Source organism: Elgaria multicarinata, chromosome 10, assembly GCF_023053635.1.
Source record: "Elgaria multicarinata webbii isolate HBS135686 ecotype San Diego chromosome 10, rElgMul1.1.pri, whole genome shotgun sequence".
Lineage (NCBI taxonomy): Eukaryota > Metazoa > Chordata > Lepidosauria > Squamata > Anguidae > Elgaria > Elgaria multicarinata.
The window spans coordinates 47,138,922-47,160,372 of NC_086180.1; the positions used below are offsets into that span (position 1 = coordinate 47,138,922).

Below are 21,451 nucleotides of genomic sequence, written 5' to 3' on the forward strand. Positions count from 1 at the left end.
TGTTCAGGTGCTGCTGATGGGCAACTCCAAGGCCCAATTCTTCTGATGGTACTTTTTCTTCAAACTGGAATTGGACAGGGCAGCCCTTCAAATAGAGACGCCTTCACAACAGAGGATAGTCCTCTGGCAGTCTTTCAAACAGAAGACTGTTCTCTGTAGAAGAGGAGACATGGCCACCATACCTGCCTCACTACAGATGGGAGAAGGGCTTTGGAAGTGGCATCCTTTAGGGGTTCTGCAAGCATCCAGAGCAGCAAGGGAGAAAGGGTGGAGTGTTTGGAGAACGCAATGTGTGAAAGACTTCCATTTGGATTTCAGCAATACCCAGAGCTAGGTAGGGTGGGTGAGGAGGAGAGGCTTGCAGGCTCATGAAGTTCAGGATCCAGTGTGCACATTTAAATGTTTTTTTTAAAAAAACTTTATTGTAATTTGTTTATTTATTTATTTATTACATTTCTATACCGCCCAATAGCCGGAGCTCTCTGGGCGGTTCACAAATGTACAGAGGGTGTACATGTACATATTTCACATCAGAAACCAAAGTGCATAACATGAACAAGGCAAAGGTCAGCAATACAACTTCCCAAGGTCGGAACACCACCCTTTCCAGGATGACCAGTGCAAAACAGCTCATCTTGCCCCGGAAGACTCCACTACTGACATTCCCAGAGCTTTGGTAGCATTTACAGCCTGCATAAGTAAAGAGCTATAACAGCAAAGCACTGTGTACTGGGGTCATTGCTTTTAGTTTAAAGTTCTGATTGAAAGTTTGCTGAGTACATTTTAAACTGGTGCCCTTTAACATTGCTTCAAATGATCTCATCTTTCAAATTAACATGTTTTTCATTAGATACACATGCATAAAAAGATAGGTCATTTGAAATATTTGATGTAATCTCAAAGCTATTTGAAGGCAGATTATCCACCAGAATCTAATAAACTTTAGAGTACATTGCATTGTGATTAATATGCTACTACCTCTGTAGGAATATGAACATTTCCTATCGACTACGTGAGGGCAAAGGGGAAAAGGAACAGTTATCAGCAGATTTACCAGGGGGGATCTACCACCAGAGGTAGATGATTTTCTACCACGTGAAGAGAGACTTTGCATTTTGAAGGTTCCATTCCCTCCAACCACTAGGCAATACTACACAATTGCCTTCAATTAACACTTTTTTTGCCTAGTGCACCACCTAAAATTAATATCTGGCTTTGCTAATATAAAGACAGTCATGTTCCTCTTTATTTCAGCTTTCTTCATACCCAGAAACCTGTGTGTTTCTCCCAAGGGAACAGACAGATATGGGTTACAGCTGGCCTTTATGTTTCAGAAATGGGGATCAGCCACTACACCTTTGTTCTACAATGCTAGGTGTAATCAATACCTGGAACACCTACCAGTGACTAATTCAGTCAGCCTGAAGCCTTCGCCTTCAGAGTGAGTACAAGGTGCAGATCTCATGCCCGCAACACCTGGCATAATCTTTTTATTTGGTTGTTTCCCAACACCTCTAGCTTTCTATATCATCTAGCCTGATGAAATGTTCTGCAGAACTTGAAAGACTGCACACTTTTTGTGGCATTTTGGTTGGTCCTAATGAAGGTATATTAGGGTGACCATATGAAAAGGAGGTCAGGGCTCCTATATCTTTAACAGTTGTATAGAAAAGGAAATTTAGCAGATGTCATTTGTATGCATGCAGCACCTGGTGAAATTCCCTCTTCATCACAACAGTTAAAGCTGCAGGAGCCATGCCCTCTTTTGTAGAGTGACAAGATACAAAAGAGGGCAAGGCCCCTGCAGCTTTAACTGTTGTGATGAAGAGGGAATTTCACCAGGTGCTGCATGCATACAAATGACACCTTGAAAACTACTTTGAGAACTTTTCCCTGAAAAGTGGTATAGAAATTTATTTAATTATTAATTAAAGAATTTTTACTTCACTCTTCAGCCAAGAGACTTCCCAGAGAAACATGCAAATATCAATAATAACTCAATCCTTTCATCAGGCCTGCTCTCTAAGACACACAACACAAAGGGAAAAGGGATGGGTAGGTCTTAGTTACAAAGTTTTTTTAAAAAATATAATAATCAGGTAGAATGGAAACAGTTCAACGCGAGGAGGAGCCAAAAATGTGTGATCTCTCAGTTGAACCGGTAAGAGTAGTCCTGCCTTCCATCACTGCTGCAGCACAAGGAAGTAGATGCATGTTTAAATAAATAGTTTTTACACTTTGCACTTAAACAGTTGAGTGCCACTATCTGTGTTCCCAACCAGACTAGTTGCATGAGCAGATGTAAATATTCAGCACTATTAATGCTATTTTTTCTTGCAGTTGTGTTCCACCCCCTCATCCAAGGTGCTCAACTGTTTTTGCCCTATTTTGTTATTTATTCTTTTTTCCATGTGTTTCCCCATTTTATTGTCACAGCGACCCTGTTGGGTGGGTTAGGCTGAGACATGGCGACTGGCCCCACATCACCCAATGAGCTTTATGCCTGAGCAAGCGTTTGAACCTAGGTTTGCCTGATCCAAGTCCAATACTAGATTTTTTTCACTACAGTGACTTACTCTGGCACCCACGTTATTTTGGCTTTCCATGATGATCATGGAAAGAGCTGTTAAATTAAATGTCTGAAATAAACTTTCTGCAGTATGCCTTTGCCAGAAATAAACCACACACAAAAATCCTAAATTGGCATACTCTTTAGTAGATGTAGCTCCCCAACAGGTTAATTAAATCTCTGTAAGTAACTGGAAAAACAGGATATGCCGTACAGCACTGCTTAATTGTCAGCAGATGTCAGTTGCAATATAACAAGATAACTAATCAAACCTGTATTTTATTTTTATACTCTTCTACTGCATTGTTATGTTTCTATTTTTAATAGGGTCCCGCCGCCTGCGTCAAATGCAAATCCTTAAGAATACTGACTAATATTCCTTAGTTCCCTGAGCTTAGAAAGGTTGAAAACAGGTCATTCTTTATGTGAGTGTCACATGCACATGACAGTGGGAGAATTCTGTATTGCTTTTGCATCCATCCTCAGAGCGAATACGTATGTATGTGTGTGTGGGATTGCATAAAGGGAAAATGTTGCAGACTTCTAAAACACAGCTAACCTTTGATCCCAATTGTGTTTTGGAAAAAGTCTTGCCCTTTTCTCTAACTTTTCTTTGAACTTTGAGCTTCCTCTCAACTATATCACTCTCAGTATATCATGGCAATATGTTAAGATCTTCTTTTTTAATGAATATTGTACACCACCTTAGAATTTGTTAATATAAATATTTTAAATAAATAAATAAGCATTGTTTAATTACGTTAATAAGATTTTTTTTAAAGTAATTTTCTTTTTTAAGTAAAACAAAGTAAGCCGTGTTGGTGCACAAGAAAAAATCCTAACATTCACAGTTAGGCAATACCTGTTTGCCTGATTATCTCTCCTCTCCTCTCCTCTCCCTAACCCTCCAAAAGAGAGCACAATGGGAAGCTGACATCAGTATTTCTCTTATATTTAGAGCTGTTTGGTCAGGGTTTTTTCTTGACTTACAGAGCTCAGTAGAACTCAATGGCCTGATTTGCATGTAATTACAACCCAGAATATGGGTTCAGTATGGCTTGTTGTTGAATCATGGGTTGTTGTTACATACAAACCCTGACTATGGTTTTACTATGGGCTATTAACCACAAACAATCCATGAAGAAAACCCATGTTGGCTTTGCTGTTGGGTTGTGAACTCTGAGTTGTGCAAGGTTTGTACATAACAGTAACTCATGATTCAACCACAGCCACCCATACTCAAAACTGTACTCTAGGTTGTTGTTATGTGCTAATCGGGTGAAATTGAAAGCTCAATGGTTGTACAGAGGAAAAGCCAAGAGCTGTAAAATATGTCATGTAGGCAGAAAACTAGTAAAACAGAAATTTGGAGATATTTTTCAAGGTGATGAAACTGCATTATATATGCAGTTATATAATATGCATTATATAATAGCTTAATTATATTTATAAAATCATATTTATAAAGTACATTTCAAGAGCACCCTTAAAATAAACTATTGTAATAAAAAGGAAGTAATTAAATGTGATGCAGCAACTCCACACCAAGAAATTAACTGCCCTGAAGACCCAGATGTCTCTGGAAGGGGTCAGAACACCTGCAATATAGTGAAATTAATACAGTAACAGGTTTCAGACTTAAAGCATGCTATAAAAGCATGCCATAAGGATAAGCACATGCTAAATTTAATTTGGCCCAGATCTAATATACTTTCCCCCTGTGCTGTCATGTTATTAAAAAATCAAATAGTTCCAGACACAGCTCACATCTTCCAGAAGAAGCACAGCATAGCAAGGGGTACCAGCTAGGGGTGTGCACGGACCCCCCGATCCGCTTCTCTTCCAGATCCGCAATTTGCAGATCGGGCCGCTTCGCTCCACCCCCGCTCCGCCTATAGTCCGCTCCGCTCCTCTACGGAGCTCCGGATCCGGATCGGAGCTCCGTTTCCCCCCCCCATAGGCTTGCATTGAAAGCTAAAAAAGTACACAACTTTTTTTCTGTTAAAGTTAGAAACCTCAAGTTTGGCACCATGACACCTCATGGACGTATACACATGCATGCCAAGACTCAAGCCAATCCAAGCCTCCCCTGATTTTTGGGGAATTTATGAAAATCGGACACCCCATTTTCAGACATGGACTGTTCTCCGACATTTTGACAGATAAAAAAAGGGAAGTGGGCACCCTCACAGATGCCATCTAGAGCCACAATCATGCCAAGTTTCAAGCAAATCCCATCATCCCCTGATTTTTGGCGGGTCTCTAACCTCTAATGCACCACCCATAACCCCAATTCACACCCCTTTCGATAGCTCCGTCAATTTTCATGTTAGAAACCTCAAACTCAGCACCATGATAGCTTATCCATGTGTCCACATGGATGCCAAGTTTCAAGCCAATCCCATCATCCCTGATTTTGGGGGAATTTATGAAAATCGGGCACCCCATTTGCAGACATGGACTGTTCTCCGACGTTTTGACAGATAAAAAAAGGGAAGTATGCATCCTCACAGATGCCATCTAGACCCACATTCATGGCAAGACTCAAGCCAATCCCATCATCCCCTGATTTTTGGAGGGGCTTAAACCTTTTAACTCACCCCAAATCAAGTCCCATTCTACAACTACGTCAATTTGCATGTCAGAAACCTCACCTTCAGTCCCATGACAGCTTATCCATGTGTCCAGATGGATGCCAAGTTTCAAGCCAATCCCATCATCCCCTGATTTTGGGGGAATTTATGAAAATCGGACACCCCATTTGCAGACATGGACAGTTCTCCAACATTTTGACAGATAAAAAAAATTGAAGCAGGCACCCTCACAGATGTCATCTAGAGCCACATTCATGGCAAGACTCAAGCAAATCCCATCATCCCCTGTTTTTTGGCGGGGCTCTAACCTTTTAACTCACCCCAAATCAAGTCTCATGCTAGAACTACGTCAATTTTCATGTAAGAAACCTCAAATTAGACACCTCATGTATGTATACACATGCATGCCAAGGCTCAAGCCAATCCCATCATCCCCTGATTTTTGGGGAATTTTTGAAAATTGGACACCTCAATGGCAACCGCTCTCAGGGTGGCTCTGCCTTAGTCCCCCCTCCAACGCTGGGATTGGTGGATGCTTCATGAGGTGATCAATTCTCATCAGGATTGGGAGTTGAATGTGCCTGTCATAGCTACAAAAACAAACAAAAACAAACAAACAAACAAAAAACAACCTGCCGGTTTACCCGCTGTCCGGGTTTGTTTACCCGATTTTTCCAAAAATTCTAGCAAGCGAACCGCAGCACGCAGAGAGCTGAGAGTAGGCTCAAAATGACCCCCAGCCTTGACTCTCTAAGCACAAGAAGTTTCAGAAAGATAGCTTAAAAAACAACACAGTTATCCCCTATTCTTTTCCACAATGCAATCCTATGGGCGAAATTTTCCAAAATGGCGATCGGAGCGCTCCGTGAAAAGAGAAGCACTCCGCCAATGGGCACTTCTCTTCGCCGTGCTTCTACGGGTCCCCGGTCCGCTTCTACTCTGCCTCTGGGCAAGGTGGAGCAGGCCAATTCGCTTCTGATTCTCCGCTTCTAATCGGAGCAGAGCACATCCCTAGTACCAGCTATTGCCTACTAGTCAGTTGAACCAAATTAGCAAATACATTTTTGGAAAATGTCTTCAGTGTAATTGTGTTATTAATAATCAGCTGTTTTTTATAGTTATTAACCGCTACAGGCCTCCATATATGTCCAAGCTGATTTCCTTACAAAGTGAAACAATAAGGAATAAAAAAAACTTCTTAGTATTTTAACATTCCTTTCATCGTAAGATATTAAAGTGAATGAAAAGAAATGCAACTAGAAGCAGAAATTTAGAGTCTTTGTCATCTGCAATACGTTCTCAATCATAATCACTCAAAGAAAAGCTATCTGTTCCTTTAAATGTTGATTATACTCCTCTGAGTTGCATACAAAATAAATGTAATTTACCAGAACCCTAACAGTTATTGGTCTACTCCACCCTAAGTACTTACTTCTTATTTAAAGTGTCTACTGCTATTCATAAGATTTCATAATGATTCACACAATAAAACAATAAAAACAACATTGAACATAAACAAAGTAAATAAAACGATCAGTAAAAATCAATAAAACAATCCCAACAAACAAAAGCAAAATCAGCATGATGATCAGAACAAGGACAGGCAACATCAAAAGTCAAAGGCAGACTAAAAAAGATGGTCTTCAGCCACCTTTGAAAAACAGCAAGAAGGGGGCTAAATATAAATCATTTGGGAAAGACCTCTAGAGCAATGGTGTTACCACAGAGAAGGCCCTGCTCCTTGTAGAGACTAATCAAACCTCTATATAAGATGGAACCTGGAGCACCTCAGAAGATCTTAATTGATGTGGGAGTGGAGAGAGCTCATACTGAAGAAGACTTCCTTCAGTGAATCAAATGAAGCCTTATTTGCAATGCTATGTGCATTGACCACATTTCAAGGATATTGAATATTGAAGAGGGCCTAAGAAAAGGCAGTTGATACTGGGGTTGAAATGTGCACAACCTGGAACCAACCAGATACATTACACTACAACCCCCATCATTCACAATGGTTGTGCTGGCTAGGGATTATGGGATTTATAGTCCAACACTTCTGGAGGGCGCCAGGTTGGAGAAAGCTGATTTAGAATATGTAACGATTAAAGATTAGACATAGTCTACGAATTCTCCAAATTCACTGTTCCTCTTGGAATATCTAGGATCCATTCAGCTGAGCTGCCTAATACAATATTCTTGGGAAATTTAAAGCAATATCTTAATTTATCAGATCAGCACATTTCTTCTATTGCTGTATAGCAACTTATGAGCGAAAAATGGTAGGAGCTCAATTTCACCAATTACATTCTTAGTAGAAAATCCAACATTATTTATTTGTTTGTTTTAGAATCCATATGCTCTCTCTCCAAAGGGTGATCTCATCTAGTCATAAGCAACCCTCTATTAAAATATCATCTGTAAAATGATTCAAAACTGCTTCTAGTTGGCAGGCTATGGAATTTAAATAATAAACATAAGTTATCATAAAGTTATTATTAGGTTTCAAATGTCTTACAAATATGGAAGGTTGCCATTGTTAGCTTCATGTCTTCTTTTCCCTCATGGATGAAATAATTAGCACACAGAGATTAGAAGTGAGTTCCTGTAACATGTTAGTGATATGGGGAGAAAGAGAATTCAGGCCACTTGCGTTTCCTACCCATTGCATCCCATTTTCACTGAGAATATGGTACAAAGTAAAGTCTGGGAGTTGTGAGGTCATCTTGTGTATGCCTTGATCGGATCAGGAGTGAGGTGCCAAACTCTATTCCTCCAGTAACTGCATCTTCACCCAACCTGGTGCCCTCCAGATATGTTGGGCTACAACTCCAAGCATCTCCCAGTTAGCCCTGGAGGGCACCAGTTTGGGGAAGGCTATGTAACTTCAATGTGAATGGCTACAGCTTTTCGAATGGTGTGTGTGTGTGTGTGTGTGTGTGTGTGTGAGAGAGAGAGAGAGAGAGAGAGAGAGAGAGAGAGAGAGAGAGAGAGAGAGAGATTGATTGATTCTCTGGCTTAATCTACACCAAGCAGGATATAGCACTATGAAAGTGGTATATGGTATGTGTCAATGGGCCCCAACAGATGTCAGTGCACTTCCAATACCGCTATAAAAGCAGTAGTGTGGCTCCTGCCTTATACCGCTTCCATAGTGCAATATCCTGCTTGGTATAGCTTAGGCCTCTATGATCCAGCATCCAATCCCTGGAACTCATGCTGATTTCCCCCCTCAATTTCATTTTCATCATTTGATTTGGGGGGCATTCATGTGCAGATAGACATGAACAACACCAAGCAACATACTTGCTAGCATTTCAGTCTTGGGGATGGCAGATATGTTTGCGACATTGTAAATTAATCAGTTCTTAAGAAGCATGGGTGTTGCTTTGACTGGCATATCCTGCCTTTACACATTCCCTGGCACTTCCTGTGTTTTAAGATTTTCACACAGGGACTATGCCACCTTAGTCTCACAGAGAGGCATATGTCTAAAATCCAATTGGTGTTCTTCTGCTGACGAATGACTCTTTGATCCAACTGGAGGCTTCCGTCAACAGAACAGAGGAGGAGGTAATTTATAGTGATCCCCCTTCCTTCTGCAGCCCTCATACTGGTTTCGAAAGGTTGAGGTGGAACAGTGTGGGTGATGGGACAAGAGATCAGGGATGAGTAGAATTTCCCTTGATACCGCTAGCTAGGGAAAGGCTGCTCTCATCTCCGATCCGTGATTGGAAATGAAAGCATGGGTTCCCTTGCAAACTATGGGGGGAAATTGGATTGGACCCCTATGGCTCTGTGGGGTCTCTACACTACTGCTTTATAACAGTATTGAAAACTGTTGGGGCCCATGATACATTGCATATACCGTTTTCAAACTGCTTTCAAAGTGTTATATCCTGCTTGGTGTAGATCTGGCCTAAAAGTGGCTGGGGGATGAATGAGGCTTAACAGTTGTGCATCCCTAAATTATACTATGAGGCCAGAGTATCTAATTACAGAGTAAAATGGGAGTAACTACAGCCTCCTGTGTTAGAAGGCCCAAACATAGATCAAACATGTATTAAAATGTAAATGTTGCAGCCTTTGCAACCATCCTTTAAAAAGTTGAAACAGAAATTTTAGCTACTTAAGAATTAAACCAGAAGTTAAAAGATCCTGAATTTGATTGAAAGGCGAAAGTTACTTCTAAAACAAAATGAAGACGGTCTCCCATTTTAATGCCCTATAAACATTTTTAAAACTCTTTAAAAGTTATATACAAAGGGCAGCATCCAATAGAGGCCTTGCGCACACAGCCAGCCCCGCTCATCGTGGTCCGTGTGTGGCCCCTGCTGCTTGTGGCCACGATGTGGCACTTACGGGGGCACGCCCCGAAAGGAGCAGAAACACTCGGTTCCAGAAGGGGCACATCTCTTCTAGAAACAAGTGCTTCTGGCTCATTTTGGAGCTTGCCTCCGGAAGCACTACATCGTGGTCGCAAGTGGTAGGGGCCATACGTGGACTACGAGCAACAAGGCTAGGCCCAGAGAACTTAGAAATCTTGCTTAAAAGATGGAGACAAACTTAAATAACGATATTCAGGGAAAAGATTCCCAATACGTTCTGCTCGTGGCACTGTGAAATGTACTAGCTTTATAAAGAATACTTATTTTACTCTTTTGTGGGAAAAGGGCATTTTAACATAAAACAAATGAGGCACTTTCTTTTAGGAGACAGAATACACATGCTCACACGTACATATAATCAGACATATACATAAAAAATATAGATATACATACACTCAGGTTGATGAGATTTATTACATTATTAGTCTGAGTACATGCAAGGCAGGAATGATCCAAGTACACAAGCTGAGGATGATTTTGTTTTGGAAGTCTTGTTCTGTTTTAGTTGTTTTACTAGACTAGAATGTAGAAAGGGCAGTTACGTGAGTTAAAATTATTCAACATCAAAGATATGTTACAATACGTGTTCTGGTATATTTGCTTGCATAAATACAATAACAGAAACGCATGGTCATGTTATTCTCCTGAATAGAAATGATGAAATCTAAACACTAGTGGATAAATACTGTTGTGTTTTCCCTTCCGTAGTGGACTGATAAGTAATTTGCAGCTGAAATAACTTTCCATACTTACATAATGCCATCTGAAAATTCACCACACAAATATGTACTAGATAAATAGCTAATTTTCTAGCAATTGCAATTCTTCAGTTCATGGCATTTATGTACCATGGGTATAACTGAGTATAATGCCCTAATAGCAGATACATCAAAAGCATCCCTGCCCTCTTTTTTGGCTTTTTTTTAAAACATAATGCAATAACAGATAATACGTACACTTTTAAAAAATTGCATTTTAGATTTACCAAAATGCCTCTTAAAAAAAAAAGTGGTACAATATTGCTTTGAAAAGGCAATTGGGATGATGGTGGTCATCATCTTGCTCTTTATGAGAAGAATGTCTATGCTTGCTAGTTTCTGAAATCAGTTCTCAGGTGGCAGAAATCTGCCATTTTTTGTAGCTGAGGGATAGAGCCCAAGCTCAGTACAGAGTCTATTCCCGTAGCTCAACCTCCCCCAACCTGGTGCCCTGCAGATGTGTTGGACTACAACTCCCATCGTTTCCTTTCTGGCACCTGGCACAAAGGCAGCAACAACAAAAAAGCTCAACAAGGCTAGTACTTTTCTGATTGGTTGACAATCCTAGAAATGTCTGTATATCTGTTAGTCTAAGGATTCCGTTCTGAACACAGCCCTTTGCAGACATTTTACTATAGGGAAGGAAAAGACGCAGGAAGGGGGATGTGGCATCGTGACCTGACATACACACATTTGTTTGAGCATAGGAAGCAAGGGGTACATGCATAGGTTCTCTTCAGATGTTCCAGTTAATGTGTGTAGGTTGTGATAGAGCGCCATTTCCCACTGGGTGTGTTTATACTATACAGAGAAAACCCCACTATAACATAAACTATCTTTGAATCTTGGTTCTCAAAGTTTTTCAGCAGTGTGACAGTCTGTAGCACTATTATTTTAAAATACGATGAAAGTATTGCATGAGGATTTTCAGAGAGCTTGGTACAGAAACGTAATAAATAAATAAATAAATAAATAAATAAACAAGTTCCTCACCCCATCCCAAATTCCCAATTTTTTCTTCACATGTTTTCATTTTTCTGGGCCTCCACATTGCTAGTTTCTGCCCTTTTACCACTAAGACTCTGCTCTGCTATTACAGAGAAAGACAGACAGACAGAAAGTTTTTCAAAAACGGACAACTATATGACGTAGCCAGACCCTGCCTTATGACATCACTTTATAATGCTGCATCCTGGCAACCCTAAATGGTAAATCCAAATTGGAGGCTTGTTGTCCTAATCGTTAGTTCTAGATCAATCAAAGAAAGATAAAAGGCAATAAGAAAGGAAAGACTTCCTGGACCACAGAAGACATCTGGAGTTTATGAGACAGCTGAGCCTTCAGAAGCATTTGCGAGACAAAGTTAAGAGAAACCCAGAAACTAGGTCACTGTTTAATTGATTATTTAAAAGATTAGCCTGAACTCAGCGATTTGTAGTGCAAATAGTTACAACCAATTATTTCAAAATATGAACATTCACTCTGCTATGGTAACTGAATAAAATGCAACAACAGCCAGGATAGTATCCTTCTGGAAATACTTAACCAAAGTTTTAAGTGATTTTATTAAAAATGAGCTGAACACCTGTCTTTATTAAAGAGTTCTGTCTAGTGACATCTCGTTCAAAATTCTGAGACAACTGACATTATATGAAACAAACTAAAGAAAACTCATTCAGAAGATATTATTAATCATCCTGTGCTATTTCCAAGGGTTTTAGAAACGAAAATAGACAACCCTAAAGAATATATAATACATAAAACTAAAGTTTAATATAAACACTTCAGCTGGCCAGCACAGAAAGATCAACTGTGTTTTCTGTAAGTAAATCCTTATTAATTAATTCCTTTCCATCTTATTGATGAACTAGAACCATCACAATCAGCACAAGATAGTTTGCTAATGTTTTCTAACTTATGTTCTTTCAATGTAGTGAGTTCAACACTCAAAAATGAATGCTGACTAATATGAAAACTGCCATCAAATTACACAAGACTGAGCCAAGACATTTTGCTGCCTAAAGTGGCTCAAAAGACAACACCTCCCCACCCCGATTCCTTACTGACCTTTGACCAGTTATTCATTTAATTTCATTTATTGCATTTATTTCCCACCTTTTTTCTTCCAAGGAACCCAAGGCGGCATACATAATCCTCCTCCTTTCCATTTAATCCTCACTACAGCAACCCTGTGAGGTAGGTTGGGCTGAGAGTCTGTGACTGGCCCAAAGTCACCCAGTGAGCTTCCATGGCCAGGTGGGGACCAGAACCTGGCTCTCCCAACTCCCAGTACAACACTCTAGCCACTACACCCTGGGTCAGTTATGACTTTTCAGCTTAACCAAACTCACTGGGTTTGTTATGAGAATAATCATGGGAAGGATCATATAGGAAGGATCATCTGTTTTTGTAGGGCTAGCAGAAGTCAGTCCTCTATTTGAAAGTATTTTTTATTTGACTGGCTGTCCAGTCCAGTCTATATTAAAATCAAAGAACCAAATGGTGGGAAGAGCAACAAGGGCCTTGAAGCTGCCCATCCAGACAGCAGAGTGAGCCAGTACAGATGTCATCTAGTCAGTCTTTTCTAGATTGTAAGCCTATGCGGCAGGGTCTTGCAATTTACTGTTTTACTCTGTACAGCACCATGTACATTGATGGTGCTATATAAATAAATAAATAATAATAATAATAATAATTATGGTGAGCTGTCTTGTGTTTCTATTTAGTTATTTCTAAATCTGCATCGATGTGTTTAATTTGCATATGCAAATATCATGCAACCTGGGGGTCTTTTTTTTTGGCTATGCTAAGCGGGCAGCCTGCAACGCATCCCCTTCAACCCTTGGTACTAATGCTGCATCTCAGCAGCACAAGGGTGGCCTCAGGCCATTTTAAAAGAGGCACCCTCTGGCCTGGTTTACATGACACGAAAGTGGTTATAACTCATGGTAGCTTGTTAACCGCCTCCATGCAAGTCAGCTCTATTTCCTAATTACCCTCGATGAGTGCAGCTTGTCCTTATGTGTGAACCCAGTGATGGTGGGTGGCTGGGGTGGTTAATAAGACATCCAGCAACTCTACAATGGGCAGCCCACATACGGCACATGTGGGGGTGGTTAATAAGCCACCGTGGCTTATTAACTACCCATATATGTATGAACCCAGGGGCTGCCTTCACGGTGTCAGGTTGGTGCCCCCTCCCTCCAAAACCCTGTGGTTTCCCTCTCCCGGGGTGGCATTGGGTAATCCTGACACCAAGGAGTGAGCGCAGGGTTTTCTGCGGCCATCCAGGTACTGGAGCCATCCCCTGCCCTCTTCCTGGTGAAAGGTGACTAATCACCAGTCGCCTTCCACCAAGGACTGTCCCCAGATTGGCCCTGGAGCAACATCAGATGTCAGAAGAGACATACTGACATTGATCCAATTGAAAAAGTCGGGGTAAGTCCCCAACTTTTTCAATGCGCAGCTTCGCAGGAAAGCCCCACGATGGCTGTGAAGCTGTGCCTGTGTTTTATAACTGATGCAGCAAAGATCCTCAGGGCTTTCCACACATATAGGCAGCTCCCCAGTCTCTCTCACACTCTCTCTTTCTCTGTGTTATACACAGCTTTTTAAAACTATCTGTTACTCCTGTGATGGAGTACTGTCACCATTGAAAATCCTATTTGAGGACACTTGACTGGTGTCTTCTGAAACTGTTGGTGAGCAAAATTAAGCATATCCCCATGATTTTTATTTCTTTATCATTAAATGGACAATGATTATTAATAATAAACCTTTCCCTTCAGAAACACCCACTTCATATTCACGAGACGAAAGAGTGAGCATGTTTTTTCTTCTTCAAACCATATGTTTCTATATTTATATTACAAATATTGACCACAAATACTTGCGCTTTATGAGTAAAAAATAAATTTTACATCACAAGGTATGCTGTTGGAATTTTTCTGAAAATTCCTATTAAGTATAATTGCATACTGAATATTTTATGCAGGGTACAACCTCATCTTTCTGCATAGCCTGAGAGGCATTCAGAGCCATCCAGCTATCAGTAGCTTACCAACACAAGCGGGTTGTTTACAAATGTTATAGTATAATGGGTCTACCTAGAATACACAGTACATCCGAACGACATGTCCTGGATAAAGCTAGAGTTGGGGGAGTGAACTAATAGAAAAAGAGAGAATGAGACAAACAGCAAAAGAACAGACCAACATAAAAGTATTCTAGCAAAAGAGTTGTGGGCCTTGCTCCAACACATGAATGTGGATGGAATGTAGGCTTCTATTAAACAGATTTCAAACACAAGAGATCTTAGCCCCAAAGCAGTTCTTATTGGTATTTCTAGTATTGAGCTAAACTCTGACCAAGGGCAAGTATATATGGCTTTTACCATAGAAATGCAGGGATAGAGTGGCTGCCTATCTGTATCCATAGAGAGGCCAATGGCAGTTTGATAGGTGGCAACTGAAAAAAGGGCACCCTCGATACAGGCACTCTGACAGTGGAACCCCTTCCATCATTTACGGGTGGCGCCAATTTTACAAGCTTTTGGCGCCAGCTAAAGATCTACCCAGGCTTTTGATTAGATTTTCCTCTCTTAACCTTTGCTGCAATGCGAAAATTGTTATTTATCTATTACTGTTCTCCCTGTTTGATTATGTTTTTTGTCACTATTGTATTATTTTACTGTGTTTTATTGCTTATACTCTTCTTTGGGATTAATTTATAATGAAAAGTGGAGAAGAGATTTGTTAAATAAATAAATAAAACTTGCAATATAACACCGGAAGTTCAGAGCTGTGTGCTACTATAGACCTTTTCTTGTCTCTATGCCAAAAAATCCCAGTCACCATTTTCAGAGACAGAAAGCACAGATGCAAAGGCACTGAAGTTCTTGCCAGATTATGGCATATGGAAATTGTAAAATGCGTGTGTATGAAGTGGTGCCAGTACATGAATAAGCAATGTCTTTATCCCAACATTGCAACTTTGGAGGTGCTGATTTATGGACGGATGCCCCCGCCCCTGGCCCACCAGGGATAAGTTAGGCAAGGCAGTATATGGCCTGTGAGCCACATTTGGCCTGCCAAGACTTTTGCCCAGAAACAGTTTTCCTCTCATTTCCCCCAGAATGACCACAATGAATTGCAACTATGTTTTCCACCCTGTGCTATATAATAACTATAATGACTAAACAAAGCCTTCAAAAGGATAAGATTTGTTAGCGGAATGGTTTCATGCCAGCAAAAGATGCTCTTCACGTTGTGTATTCACACACTAGGGACTAGCCATGGGTGGCCACAGCTCATAACTCTCAAGAAAGAGCTCTAAGAGATGGAGGAGGAGCAAACCCCTCTCCATGCACATGTGCAGAGCCACTTTCCCACAGAATGTCTTCAATGACCAACCACTATGGAAGCTTCTAATTTGTATAGGACTTACTACAGGGGATAAGGAGAGTGGCATGCTTGACTATACAGAGGTTCCTATTTTCTTTTTTTAAAAGTGGGACCTAGTGTGAAGTGCTCCTGCTCAGGTTTCTAGCCAGCCAAACCCTCTTCCAGGATACCTCACTCCATTACACCCTGTTTATTTATTTATTACATTTTTATACCGCCCAATAGCTGAAGCTCTCTAGGTGGTTTGCCCCTCCCCTCCAGTAGTCAGTTACCATTCTGTGGCCAGTGCGCATGCTCTGTCCTCACTGGCTTGCTTTAAGGTATTCCCCTTGTACTATTTTCCCCCTAATTTTTTTTTTTTTTTTGTATTTCTGCAAACTCTGGGGTTCCTGCAAACCAGCTGATCTCTCTCTCTTGTGCTTGGATGATGCCATCTTGGCTAGATAAGGATCCACAGCTCCAAGATGGTGAGCCTCATACTATGGCCCACTCCAGTATAAACGTTCCTCTATGCCATGCTATCAATGCCACTGAGCCGACATGAAATATGAATCGAACCTGCCATCCATATAAGGCAAAGCTATACAAACAGCGATTTAGAAAGTCACTTCTCTTGGAAGATACCAAGAATATTTTTTTGCCTCCCTTGAACTTACAGAGAGACTTGTAAAATGATACAGACTTTTCATTCACCATAAAACATAAAATAACAAAGTATTTGAATATCTAATGAAGGGACTGGCAACTTGTGGCCCTCCAGATGTTTTGGCCTACAACTCCCATTATCTCTCACCATTGGCTATGTTGGCTAAGGCTGCTGGGAGTTGTATGTCAAAACATTTGGTGGGCCACAAGCTGCCCATCTTGAGCTCGTTTTTCTAGTTCTTAGATAACTGAAAGAAGAGTGGTAAGATTTTTCTGGTTCAGACGCAACCCAGCTTTGCCCCTACAGAGGATGGCAATATCTTAGGCCTGAGATCTTCAGCTACAGAAAGCTTCTTAGAAGATAAGAGATGCAAGTCACATATTTCTAGATACTCAAAAGCCCATTTGTGAGAAAAGCTAAGAAGAAGTATATATTCCAATGTTGTGAACCACCCAGAGAGCTTCAGCTATTGGGCAGTATAGAAACGTAATAAATAAATAAAAATATCTCACAAACAGGAAGATACATGTTCTATGGGCCTTTAAAGAATTTTTACATATCCAGAAATTGAAATATTGATTTTTTTTGTGTAGGAAACTTGTGACGGAATGCTACTCTGTTATGTATACAAAGCATCAATACTTGTATGAAGGGTGGGATATTGCTTTTTTGGTTTCTTAAATTCTAGCATCCCAAAGCTATCACCTGGATATATGCATTCCCAAATGTGGACCTGAACAAAGGCCCTTAAGAAGCAATACATCAATAATGGGTCTTAGAAAGACAACATCTGTGCACCAGAGCAATTCAGTACTGGGATCAATGGCAACTTTGCAGTAAAGTGTAAAGTAGATGAAGTAACTGGCAACGTTACAGCTGTCAATGCTAGAACTGGAGTGAATGCAAATGCAAGAAGCTGAATACATTTTAAGTGAATTGACTACCTGATAGCTTCATGAGAAGCTCAGATGCTGCTTTGACTGACATGTCCTGCTGCAATACATTTGCTGGCACTTCCTGTGCTTTGAGATTCTCCTCGGGAATGCTTGGAGCGGACGTTTCAGGTGCATGGCTGAAAACATAACTGGATTTCGGCAAAATGGAGCTTGCGTTTTCCTCATCTTTCGGTTCATCTTTCACTTTGAAAGTAGGAGTCAAGGGTTCTTTTTGATTTGCAGCTAAGAGAGGGGGAGAAAGGGATTGAATAAAGTGCGTGAACACACCATCAGAAAGCAGCAAGATACCAAATGTGGCAACAGCTGGGGAAGGTGGGGGGGGGGGCAGGGAACTCTCCACAGACAGTGGAGAGACACCAAATATTGATTATATTTTTGCAATGGAATCTTTGCAAGTATCACCATAAAATGACTGAGGCAGGAACTATCATACTTCTTAGTACACATCCAGATAGAAGCAGAACACGGAAGAGTATTAAGGACTAGGTGCATCATGGTAGAGGTGTAGGTAAGAAAAGGGGCAAGTATAGTAAAGCAAATGCAAATAGAACAAGACAGGGAGAAAAGGGATGAGAAAAAAAGAAATAAAAAGGAGTCTCAAAGGGTGATAGGAATACGCAGCCAGTGCAGTTCCTCAGCAAAGAAATTTCATGCTAAAAAGGGGCAACTCCCGATAATGGCCAAGCTGCTGGGTTCTTCACTAGCTCTAGCTTCTGGAGCAGCCTTAAGGACAGCCCCACTTAGGCCTTAGCTAGACCTAAGGTTTGTCCCGGGATCGTCCTGGGGTCATCCCTGTTCATGTAAATGACACACAGGGGATCCTGGGAGCAGGCAGGGACGACCCTGGGATGATCCCAGGATAAACCTTAGGTCTAGCTAAGGCCATAGACCGCATTGCCATAAACCAGTCTTGAGGTTACTATAATCCCGCTCTTTCTACACTGATATTGCAAAATGCATGATTCTCACTGGACATTAATGCTCGAAACTGTCTTTGGAGTTCCAGGTTTTCTGTGAAATTGGCCCACAGTACACACATAAAATTTTAGATCTTGGTCAAACTTAGGGACAACACAGATTGTTATGTCACAGAATAATGATGGAAGCTTGACCATAAATCGGTTCCTCATATAATGCCTACAGGTGCAGTATAAGCTGTTTGAACCAATCTGAATATAACTGTCTAGCTCTGGCACCTTCCCCCTTTTCATTTCTTTAATTACCTCTTCTATTTTGCTCATTTGCGGAGAAGACCGCAGTTCATTGATCTGGGATTGAAGCAAGCAATTGTCTTTTTTTTTAAAAAAAAAAAAAAAGGCTGACAGAGAACTATCTTCAGACTCCCTCTCTCTTTTGTGTGTGTTCATATTATAATAAATGGAAATGCTTTCTGAAAACATTGCTAGTAAATTTCACAAGCCCACTAAATAAAACATAATCGCCTACTGCTTTATGGGGCGAAACTCTGTTAAGTACTGCGGTGCTGGTCAAATGTATAACCCCCCACACTATTTTAGATACACATTGCTCTGATCAATGGGTTTAATTTCTGCCTTTAACATAACATCTTTCCCCTTGTGTGGCACTGACATATCTTACCAAGTTTACATTTTCATCTTTGAGATATATCTCACTCCTTCAGTGACTTTATAACATGTTGCTAGGTAACAGCGCACACAAGTCAGGTTGCAGGACCCTTCATTAAGACACTATAAAATAGGCACACAGGCTTTTTTGCATGAAAAATGCAAGTCTGGGTCCTTAGTATTCCTGTCTGCTAAACACTAAAAAGTTACTTGTCAATTTCTGAATAAAAAACAGGCGTAAAGAGTGAAGGTATATTGAGTTCTGGCCTTCCTCGCCCTCCCCAGCCTCCAATGTTTATTTTTGATTCTCCTACAGCCATCACTGGCTCGATTATCATCAGTTCAATACATGCAAGGTCCAAAGTTATGGCATATATTTAATTTAAATTTAAATTATATTTAAAGCATATATTTTAAGCGACATTAATCTAAAATGTCAGAACAATAGCACAAACAGGTTATAAATAGGTTATATCCGTGGGCTTCACTTTGAAAGATGTTAAAAACATTTTTAAAAATCCCCTCACCCCATTCCAAATCAGTAATTATTAAAAGGGAGGAAATATCAATGCGTTCCCAATTTTAAAAACCTATCAATACTTCTCAGTGTTTATGTCGGTGCAATCCTATGGAAGTTTACTTGAGGTAAGTTCCACTATGAGACTCCCTAGTAAATGTGTTTAGGACTACAGAGTTGGAAATCTAATAGAAACCGTATTCATTCGGCTTCTTTTATTACCAACTTGTTTATACAAAATTTCTTCCCATACTACATTTTCAGATCTATTTTGTAGTCCTTGAAATACAAGGATTTAGGCAAATGAAGATAATAAACTGTTACTTCTCTTCATTCTTCCACCATCTTAGGTAAAGTGGGTGGCTATTGAGGAAAGGGTCTTCTCAGTGGTGGTGTCCTAACTGTGGAGTACTCTTCCCCAAGAAACTTGCTTGGCACCAGCTTTGATGTTATTTTGGTAGCAGGCAAAGACGTTTTTATTTTCTCAGTTCTTTTAGTTCAATTGTTATTCAAGAATACTGGTAATTGGTTTTGTAGCAGCTCTTCCAGCTATCTCGCTACAATCCCAATGTCCGCGGCTAGTGTGCCCCCCACCCCTTCATGAAGCTGTGAGCTCCCGGCTCAGTTAACAGCCAACCCGCTGTCAGGGGCATTTCCAACGTTTTTGGAGGTGTGTGAGAATGGACCGTATGCCATTTTCGGCACAGTTTTTGATTGGCTATCGGCGTGTTGTGGTGCCGACTGTGTTTTGTTTTGTTATCATCTCTGCGCAGCATCGCATAAGCGCTGGACTTCCTATCCACCCCATGTTTAGTTGTGATTTTACGTCCATGCGCATCCCAACCGATTCATAAAAAAAGCCCCGTAGCCGCATCATCTGCATATCCCCTCCCACTTCTCCCGATCCACATGCAGAAGCGCTGTCAGGGGACGCATGTTCCCCGCAACAGCTCTCCTTTATTTGCGGGGAACTCCCCTCGAATGTGCCCCGTGAACAACGATCACGCAAGCAGGAAACCTCGCAACCACCCCTCCTCCCTTGCGAAAGGGCAGTAGGTGTAGATGACACCTAACACATTAGTTATGGCATAAGCTTTCAGGGACTAAGGCTGCTTCCAGAGAGATGGCTCCTCGTGCTGCCTATTAAAATGCATTCTGCAGCAATTCTGTCTTTTCCTCCTTAAAAAAAATTTTTTCCTGGAAAGGAAAAAGACGGAAGACCTGGTGAGGAAACACAGAGGATTACAAATAGAAGACAATGACATCTGTCTCCCCACTAAAATTCTGTAAATAAGGCAGGGTGATTTCATGATAAAAGCCTTGTTTTAGGGACGTGTGCATTTTATTAAATCGGTTCCATCTCTGTTTCGCAAATTGTCAGGCATCTTTCATTCCGTCATCCATTCATTGATGTAACCGAATTTTTTTAGACAAGAATTTCATTCTAGTTGCGGTACTATGCATTTGCACCAAAGCAAATTAGTTAATGTGATTTAGCACAAATCCCCCCAAGTAAAAAACCGGGCGGCAAGTGTGCAGAATTTGTGTAACTCTGAAAAAGGCAGTTTTCTGCAGAATCTGGTCAGATTCATAGAAATCCAAACTCATTTGAATCCCTTGTGGATTTCTCTGACATCCCTATTAGTCTGGAAGCTTCCTAAGTATCTGATGAAATGGGGGGGGGGGTTTCAACGTATGCCATTAAACATGTTAGTTTTTAAGATGCTATAAAATTCCTTGTTCTTTTTTTTGAACATTACCAATGTAAATGTGAGATGGGAGGGAGACAGCTGAGACCCATGAGCTCAAAACACAAAGCAGCGACCCAAATCTGAGACAACAAGATTTTAGGAAGAGAAAGAAATGCGGCCCACTTCTAAACCCAAGAGCAGAGATGCTTTAGGAATTTAATGGCTGCACACTCCTATACAAAATGACCTGATCCATATTTCTTGGACTAATATGAAAATTGGAACTTTGCTATTCATTGGATTTTGCAGTTCTCTGAACGTAATTCTTGGCAGTCTAAGAATATCAA

At 40.7% G+C, this 21,451-nt stretch overlaps 1 protein-coding gene across 1 annotated transcript in view; it reads right to left on the minus strand.

Moving 5' to 3' along the window:
- The window catches only part of ZNF827 (zinc finger protein 827), a 136,813-nt gene that overhangs the window by 62,813 nt on the left and 52,549 nt on the right, over positions 1 to 21,451 (minus strand). Inside the window, exon 5 of the mRNA XM_063135676.1 lies at positions 17,299 to 17,532. Coding sequence (XP_062991746.1) covers positions 17,299 to 17,532 — 234 coding nt within the window. The remainder of the gene's footprint in view (positions 1 to 17,298; positions 17,533 to 21,451) is intronic.